This window comes from Dendropsophus ebraccatus, chromosome 10, assembly GCF_027789765.1.
Source record: "Dendropsophus ebraccatus isolate aDenEbr1 chromosome 10, aDenEbr1.pat, whole genome shotgun sequence".
Classification (NCBI taxonomy): domain Eukaryota; kingdom Metazoa; phylum Chordata; class Amphibia; order Anura; family Hylidae; genus Dendropsophus; species Dendropsophus ebraccatus.
Window position 1 is genome coordinate 12303772 of NC_091463.1, and position 8960 is coordinate 12312731.

At 48.5% G+C, this 8960-nt stretch overlaps 1 protein-coding gene across 1 annotated transcript; it reads right to left on the reverse strand.

The window, feature by feature from the left end:
• Window positions 1-1105: 1105 nt before the first annotated feature.
• On the reverse strand, window positions 1106-7828 carry RNF224 (ring finger protein 224). Its single transcript, XM_069986420.1, has 2 exons — window positions 7753-7828; window positions 1106-1786 (listed from the first exon to the last, which is right to left on the reverse strand). Exon 2 carries the CDS (start codon window positions 1777-1779, stop codon window positions 1264-1266), a length of 516 nt encoding a protein of 171 aa, XP_069842521.1. The 5' UTR covers window positions 1780-1786; window positions 7753-7828; the 3' UTR covers window positions 1106-1263.
• Between the last annotated feature and the right edge of the window lie 1132 nt (window positions 7829-8960).

Genomic DNA, 8960 nt, shown 5'->3' on the forward strand with positions numbered 1-8960 from the left:
TTGCGTATGATTCCGTCCGTAGTGCGGACCGCGAATATACGCAGGTAGTTTTGAGGTTGATGCGTTCGCTGGGAAGTATACGATATACGCCCGCACAGTGCACACTACGTATGAGCTTACGGCCGGATCGTATACGGCGCCGTGAAAAATGAACAAGACCATTGTTTGAGGACGGAAATGTTGAAACTCACGGCCGTGGATGTCCATGCGGTCCCGTACGGAGTACTTATTTCAGCTAAATTGAACTTGATTTTTCGATCCAAAAGGTTCTGTGAGTTTTATTGGGCTGGGCGAAGATTTCCAAGTAAATGACCTGTTTCAGATCGCTTCGAAACAAGCTAGGGAAGCATAACTGTACTGCGGGCGTATGTTCGCGGTGCGTACGCATCCGGGCAAATGTCGATTTTTTTGCACGCCCGTAGTTTCAGCCGCACATGTACGGCAGCGTAAGACCTGCGTACGGATTTGTACGCAGTGTGAACATAGCCTCAAGAAGCATGATAACCAGAAGGGGGACTGTATAATCCTGTAAGATCTCAGAGGTCCAATGTCTAATGGTGTGTTTACACAGACAGATTTATCTGACAGATTATTGAAGCCAAAGCCAGAACCAGACTAAAAACAGAGATCAGGTCATAAAGAAAAGACTGAGATTTCTCCTGTTTTCAAATCCATTTCTGGCTTTGGCATTAATATTTAATTAATAATTAGTATTAATCACGGCCGTTGTTGCCAATTTGCAAGCCGTGATTAATACTTCACTTACATTGTGCTGCAGCTAGAGGGATTCCCGGCCGGAGTGTATACACATAGTATATTATACATACACATAGTATACACTCCAGCCGGGATCGCTAACGGCCCAGCAAAAAACTGACATGCCTATTTTGTGCGGCCGCTATTTACTGAATAGCAGACACACATCCCTGACAGGTCACACAACCTGTCAGTTCCGGCCGCACGCTCCATTGTGTGCAGCGGGGAATTTGGATGCAGGCGTATAAAGAACGGCCATCACTCATTGATATTTGGTCATCTCACAGGCTATTGGCTCATGACAAATTTTATTAAATACAGTATAAATAAAAAAAGAAATGGTGATAACAACAACGTCCTCTGCCATTGTGAGCTATGAATGAACGTCCTATCATAGTGATATCAAACCGTGCTCCAAGATTTGGGGGGGTGAGCGGGGGGGAATGATGTTCTGACCATTTCGGCGGCCATTTCTCTATCACGTTCGGATTGTTACATTGTATCCCGTCAGATACAAGCGCAGCAGGAACAGCAGAGCCAGTTCTTACAGCAAATCCTTCTGGGAAATCGCGGCTCGGACACCGACTCTTGGCAGTTGCCCGTTGGTTGTCGGCTGACAGGGACGTTCTTTGCATATACTTTGAGTTCCTGGTCCGTATCTAAAGCCTTGCTGGCAGATCTTGGGCTATCTTTTTCGGATTTAACGGCTAGAAAAGCGGCCAGATCTAGGTCCAGCATGGCCACCCCTCCCCGGGGCGTTGGGGTGTTCTGGCGGCACTGCGGACATGGGATCCATCTTTGCTCGTTGGTCACTGAGTCGAGCTTCCGGATACAAGTCTGGCAAAACGTGTGGCCGCAGTACAGCCGCCGGGGCAGCCGGTTGGACAGGTTATAGCTGGAGAAGCAGATGATGCAGTCGATTTTACGGCTGTTTCTTTTCTCTTCCTCCTCAGCCGATGCATTTCCAATGACGCTGGAATCTGATTTGTCAGAGCATTCCGGGTTGTTGTTACTGTGAAACATTCTCAACCTGGAGAAAGAGGAGTAAAGATAATAAGTACGAATAAAAACGTGAAGGAAATCACTCATCCGGCATCTGACAATACAGGAAACACAGAACAAAACTGTTAATCAAATGTTACAGTATTGCAGTTCTTACACTGGCCACCAGATGTCAGGAAATTATAATACAGTGGTGGTGACTCGCTTTACAGTCTGCTGTGATAACTCAGAAGCAAACTTAGTTAAAGGGGTTTATGGTGACCTCCTGAGGTGTTGTGTCGGAGGAGCGGCCAGTCACTTGCTGGATGTTGAGGTGTGACGCCACATCTGTGGTGGTTGGCCAAGACACAGACGGACCTTGAGGTGTTACATCGTGACACCAGTGACGGTTGGGCACACAGGTGTGAGGGCACACCTGCTTTTATTTTACAAGGCCGGTTGTACCTTTTTTCCCTGTGGTCAGTCTCCGGCAGGGTTGATACAGGGTCCCTTGGGTTAATGGAATCAAGGATGACCTGAGTGGTTTAGTGACCCTCCCGGACCATCGGATCTGCCACCCACAAAAAGGGAAGTGTCCCAAGGTTGGGGTGTATACTGTGTCGGTGTAAGGTAAAAGAGTCTCTTTATCATAAGTAAGGCTGTTTTTACTGAAGAGTATGTGCTTGCAGCAGGATACACAGTTATGACCTTTCTCTTGATAAAGCATTGGATAAGACACTTGATAACAGCTGTAGATAAATACTTGGCAATACAGCAACCGAATCTGCGACAGGATTGAATCTGCGGCAGTGTTGAATATGGCTGTACTGATTGAGTAGCTTGTAGAGTGATGCAGAGAAGCAGAGTAGCAGAGAGGGGGATGTCGTGAGAGTCTCAACCCAAGTAGTACTGTGCTCTGCCGGGATGTTAGAGGATGAGGTAGAATAGTGCTTAAAAGAAAAAGAGGAAGAAAACACCTGTGCCCGTGACCTTTGATTAGTCTTCACACCACCTTATGCCCACTAGACTCGACTGAAACTTCCTAGAGGGTGACACAGGCCCCAGACCTTGTTACCTGGAATGAGCGGAATTCTGAGGGTTCCCTGCTGACAACTGTGCTGCGAGTTCCTAGGTTTACTGCAACTTTGCTCTATCTGGATCAGTTCCTAGCTTCTGTGGCTTTTGTGGATACTGTCCTGCTCTGTTACTTCTCCTAGTCCACGGCGTGGGTTGAGGGTGTCTCTGACTTGTCCTCTCCTGAAAGGGTTTAACGCTGCATAGTGTTGTGTAGCATCACTTGAAGAAAAGCTGTAGGTTGCATCCTGTCTCTGTAGAGTCTAGCTACAAAAGCCTCTCTGGACTGGTTCAGCTGTCCCTGACAGAGGACCTGGCAGGAGCCAGGCCCAGCTTGACTGCAGCAGGGAATGTCTTGTATTGTGTCCTCTCTGCACAGGAACCTAGACTGGGCTACACTTGCTCTACCCATGTGACTTCCTTCCTCAGCATATCTAAGGTGTGCTGTAAGTGGGTGAGGAGTGTGCATGCAGAAGTAAAGAGAGATAGGATAGGAGACAAGAAGAAAGGATTCCTATTGGCTCACAGATCCATGTGGTACAAGAGAAAAAACAATAACCTTATTAGTAACTTTGGCTGTGCAATACTCAGACATGTACAATACTGCCATCTAGTGGCAGACAATAAAATAACTTCTAAATACTCCAGCATTTCTTAAAGGTGTACTCCGGGCAAAACATATTTTTAAATATGTCATTACATAAGGAATGTTATACAAATCACTACTATACACTTATTATGGGAAATGCACATATAGTGCTATTTCCATCAATATAGTAGATCAGGAAGGCTTTACTTCCTCAAAAAAATCGTGATGTCACGTCTCAAGCCGTTTTTTCCGGCAGGGTCCAGCAGGGGGCGCGGTATATGTAGAAGAACAGAAGTCCCAAAATACTAGCAGGGATGCCGCTGCTGGGTGTTTTTCCCGGCCCCTCTCTCTCCTGCGGGCGTGCAAGACAAGCAAGAGGCAGGTTACTTAGGGCTGGTGCCGGGGTGCGTACCTCTGCTCTGATGTTACTGCAGATCCGATGCACCTGGTGGATCTGCTGCTGTACTTGAGGCCCCGGTCTCAGAGGAGAATTAGGCCGCAGGCGGGATTGGTGGTCCGGACCGCTCATCCCGCTGCATCCCCGGTAACATCAAAGCAGAGGTACGCACCCTGACATCGGCCCTAAGGAGGAGAGAGAGAGAGAGAGAGAGGGGCCCGGAAGAACACCCAGCAGCTGCGTCCCTGCACGAAGATGTGCCGCGGTGGGGAAGCAGCACAGGGGAACGGCTGCTGTCTCTTACCCGCAGGCACATAATGACACCAAGCTCCGCCGCCGCCTCTCTGCGCCCTCAGGACGTGCCACTCCGGCCATTACCGAGCCGTCAGCTTCTCCAGCAACAGCGCAGGGAGACGGGAAATGGCACCTCAGCCCCCTGCACTGCTGCTGGAGAAGCTGACGGCTCGGTAATGGCCGGAGTGGAGCGTCCTGAGGGCGCAGAGAGGCGGCGGCGGCGCTCGGTGTCATTATGTGCCAGCGGGTAAGAGACAGCAGCCGTGCCCGGACCTGGCTCTCCTCCTGGGGCCTCCGGTTGTCTGTGTACTCCGTGTGTGTCCAGACATAGCCGGCCAGCACCAGGCCTCCCGATAACCAACCATAAGGGGCCCGGAAGAACACTCAGCATCGGCTTCTCTCTCTGCTTCCCCTGTGCTGCTTCACCACCGCGACACATCTCCGTGCAGGGACGCTGCTGCTGGGTGTTCTTCCGAGCCTCTCTCTCTTTCCTCCTTAGGGCCGGTGTCGGGGTGCGTACCTCTGCTTTGATGTTACCGGGGATGCAGCGGGATGAGCGCTCCTGCACAGGACATAAAATTTGGGGGTCCCGATCACCAATCCTGCCTGCGGCCTAATTCTCCTCTGAGACCGCGGCCTTTAGTACAGCAGCAGATCCACCAGGCGCGTCGGATCTGCAGTAACATCAGAGCAGAGGTACGCACCCCGGCACCAGCCCTAAGTAACCTGCCTCTTTGCTTGTCTTGCACACCGGGAGGAGAGAGAGGGGCCAGGAAAAACACCCAGCAGCGGCATCCCTGCTAGTATTTTGGGACTTCTGTTCTTCTAGTAAAGCCTACCTGATCTACTATATTGATGGAAATAGCACTATATGTGCATTTCCCATAATAAGTGTATATTAGTGATTTGTATAACTTTCCTTATGTAATGACATATTTAAAAATATGTTTTGCCCGGAGTACCCCTTTAAGCTGATGAAAGTACTTTTTGGACAGGTGTATGAAACACAAAAAGAAAAGAAAAAGAACCACCTTTGTGGGATACCACAGGTTGTTCACCAAGAAAAAAAAAATTCTTACAGTCAACTGGTCCCAGCAAGTGCCAGAGATTTGTAATATACGTCTGTTAAAAAATCTCAAGTCTTTCAGTACTTTTCAGCTGCTGTATGGTCTGCAGGAAGTAGTGTATTCTCTCCAGTCTGACACAGTGCTCTCTGTTGCCACCTCTGTCCATGTCTGGAACTGTCCAGAGCAATAGCAAATCCCCACAGAAAACCTCTCCTGCTCTTCAGACTCTTACAGGGACCCTTGTGTGGTGTCCCACTAGAGGTGTTGCAGTTATATACACCATTCGCAAAAGTCTGTACTCATTATATTATTACTGTGATAAAACTAGCCAGTAGTGACTAGCCAGAGACAATCTCAACCCACGCCGAGGACAAGGAAACGTCACAGAGCAGGACAGTATCCATTACAGAGCCACAGAGCCAGGAACTGATCCGGACAGAGCAAAGTTGCAGTAGCCAAGGAACTCTGTCTCGCAGCGCGGGTGTTAGCAAAGGAACCCTCAGCGTTCCGCTCATCCCAGGTAACAAGGTCTGGAGCCTGTGTCCCCATTAGGAAGGTTCAGCCGAGTGTAGTGGGCATAAGGTGGTGTGAAGACTGAAGTCAAAGGTCAATACATGGGCATAGGTGTTCTTCTTCTTTTTCTTATTATTCTTACAAGTATTTGTACCTCATCCTTCAACATCCTGGCAGGCACATTACTACATGGGTTGAGACTCTCACGGCATCCTCCTCTCTGCTACTCTACCTCAGCACAACTCTACCAACACGACTATATCCTACACTGCATTTATCCTACAGATCTGGTTGTTCTGTTGTCAGGAGTTTATTGGGAACTTTGTCAAGTCTGTTATCAAGTGTTTTACCTAAAGGAACTTTATACTACCTAGTCTTTATTACCTACTGCACATTTACAAGCAGTAAACTAACACAACTTTATTGCAAGACTCTGTGATTATTCGCCACCACCGCCACAGCACACCGCAACCTTGGGACATTCTCCCCTTTCTGTGGGTGGTGGGTCCTACTATCTGGGAGGTTCATTACACCACTCTGGCCATCCGTGACATAACCCCAAGAGTCCCAGTAGCAACCCGGCAGGACACAGACCACAGGGGAAAAAGGTACAACCGGCCGGTAAAAAGTACAATCATCCTGACTGAGTAGCGTGCTGAGAGATACAAAGAACCAGAGTAGCAGAGAGGAGGATGTTGTGAGAGTCTCAACCCAAGTAGTCCTGTGCGATGATGTTGGAGGATGAGATAGAAAAATACTTAGAAGATGAAGAGAGAATACCTGTGCCCGTGTATTGACCTTTTAGTCTTCATACCATCTAATGCCCACCAGTGTCGGGTGACCTGTCCTATGAGGGTGACACAAGGCCCCAGACCTGTTGTTACCTGGGATTAGCGGAATGCTGAGGGTTCCCTGCTGACAACCGTGCTGCGAGATAGAGTTCCTAGGCCTTAGCAACCTTGCTCTATCCGGATCAGTTCCTAGCTTACTGCTGTCTGTGGATACTATCCTGCTCTTTGACTCTCCTAGTCCACGGCATGGGTTGAGGTTGTCTCTGACTTGTCCTCTCTTGTGAAGGGTTTAACACTGCATAGTGTTGTGTAGCATTAACTTAGGAGAAATGGTGAGCTGTGTCTTGTCTTGCTTCCTACCCATACGGGGCTCTGACTAATACTGACTTAAGAAGGGGACCTGGCAGATTGCCAGGGCCCAGAGAGGACCACTGTAGAGAGCTGACTAGCTTGTGTTCTTCCTCTACAATGTCCAACACGAAGGACCTGTGCACTTCCTCTACCCATGTGACTTCCTTCCTCAGCGTATCTAAAGTGCGCTGTGAGTGGGTGAAAAGTGCAATAGAAGAAGTAAAGGGAGAGGTGATAGGAGAGAAGAAGAAAAGACTCCCACAGGTCCACAGATCCATGTGAAATACAAACAAACAATAACCCTTTACACACTTTAGCTGTGCAGCATCTGAATTCATATATCTTATACAGCGATATCTAGTGGTGAAACTTTTATGAGGGTTTAACCAATAGCAACACCCGTGGTAGGACACCACACCTTCATATACCAGCTACATATTCCTTGGGTTATTTTCCCCTTTCTGTGGGTGGCGGTACCGACAGTCCGGGTGGGTCATCTTCCCATTCCGGACCACTGTGACAAGAGCCCAAGGGACCCATCACAACCCGGGAGGTCACCGACCATTTTAGGAGAACAGTTCAGTCAAGAACAGTTCAGTCAGACACCACTTAAAGCAGGCATACCATCACACCTGTGTGGCGTCACAACAGTACCATCACCAGCTAGGCTATACCACACTACCAGCCACCATAGAAGTGGCGTCGCCGCTACCACCTCAGTGTGTGACTGGTAGCACCTTCACCAGAGGCCCACCACATAACACTATACCATACAGTCATCATACATATATAATATACCATACAGTCATCATACATATATAATATACCATACAGCTATCATACATATATATAACACTATACCATACAGTCATCATACATATATAGCACTATATCATACAGTCGAGTATCTTCCTAGTACTATAATGGAGTTGTTCCTACCTTGGACTGCGGACACCGTCTTACATGACCCCTGGAGAGTGGACGAGATGCTTCTAGTTGGTTCCATGAAGAAGACGGAAAATAAGTAAAGGAGGTCGAGGTAATGCAGTCAGCCAGTGAGGAAACCATAAGGACTTCTCCGTCCACTCAGGTCTGATACCTCCATCTTCATCTGGTCAGTGTGAGAGGTCGGCCGGGGCCCAGAGGGTAGGAGGACTGTGCACTGCCCAGCAGCTCCATGTTTCATGTGTCAGGTGGCGGCTCTTCTCCTGTGTGCGGTCAGGTGGCGGCTCTTCTCCTGTGTGCGGTCAGGTGGCGGCTCTTCTCCTGTGTGCGCTATCAGCGGTGTAATTATATCAGGCTCAGGTTACGGTGTCAGTCAGCTAGTGTATCACAGCAGAAACCCTGCCTCACCCCCAGCTCAGCCTGACAAAGGCTCCGAAACCCAATCTGCCCCCCATCTCCCAGGACTTGGCTAACCCTTCCTGCTCCTCCGGCAGATGAGCGACCGGCAAGACTCTTTATTCCTAGAGTTCCCCTTATTTCAGATACATTTAGGGGAATTTCCAAAAACTACTGCAAACATTCCGTCCTACACACAGACACATGAAAGGTTCAGATCAGTCGGGGTCTCAGTGCTGGGGGCTTGTTAAAGGAGTACTCCAGCGAAATTTTAGACACTGCTTTTATAAAGTTATATTGATATGTAAATTACTTCTATTTAAAAGTGTCCAGCCTTCCAGTACTTATCAGCTGCTGTATGTTCTGCAGCAAGTGATGTATTCTCTCTAGTCTGACACAGTGCTGTCTGCTGCCACCTCTGTCCATGTCAGGAACTGACCAGAGCAGTAGGAAATCCCCATTGAAATTCATGGGCATGATGGGAATCGTAGTTTTATGGTCTCGGATCCATCACTGTTCACACCAGGCAGGATGGAAATATTGATACAATTAGTGATTCTGATTCCGAGGTCTCCATAGCAACACAATTTAAAGTTCTAACGGCAGCAGCTGGAGGTTCTCCTGTTATATTCTTTACCCCTCTGCTCATCCAGCGTGTCTGATAATCCGCCACGTGTCCGCTCCTCTGGATTATAGGGATTTAGGGTCACATTATAGGATTCCGGAGTCACAGAACCCTGCGTCTGTATCAGAGATTTCTAGTAATTACAACTTCCTGGTAATTGCGAGAATAGAGAGAAATTCCT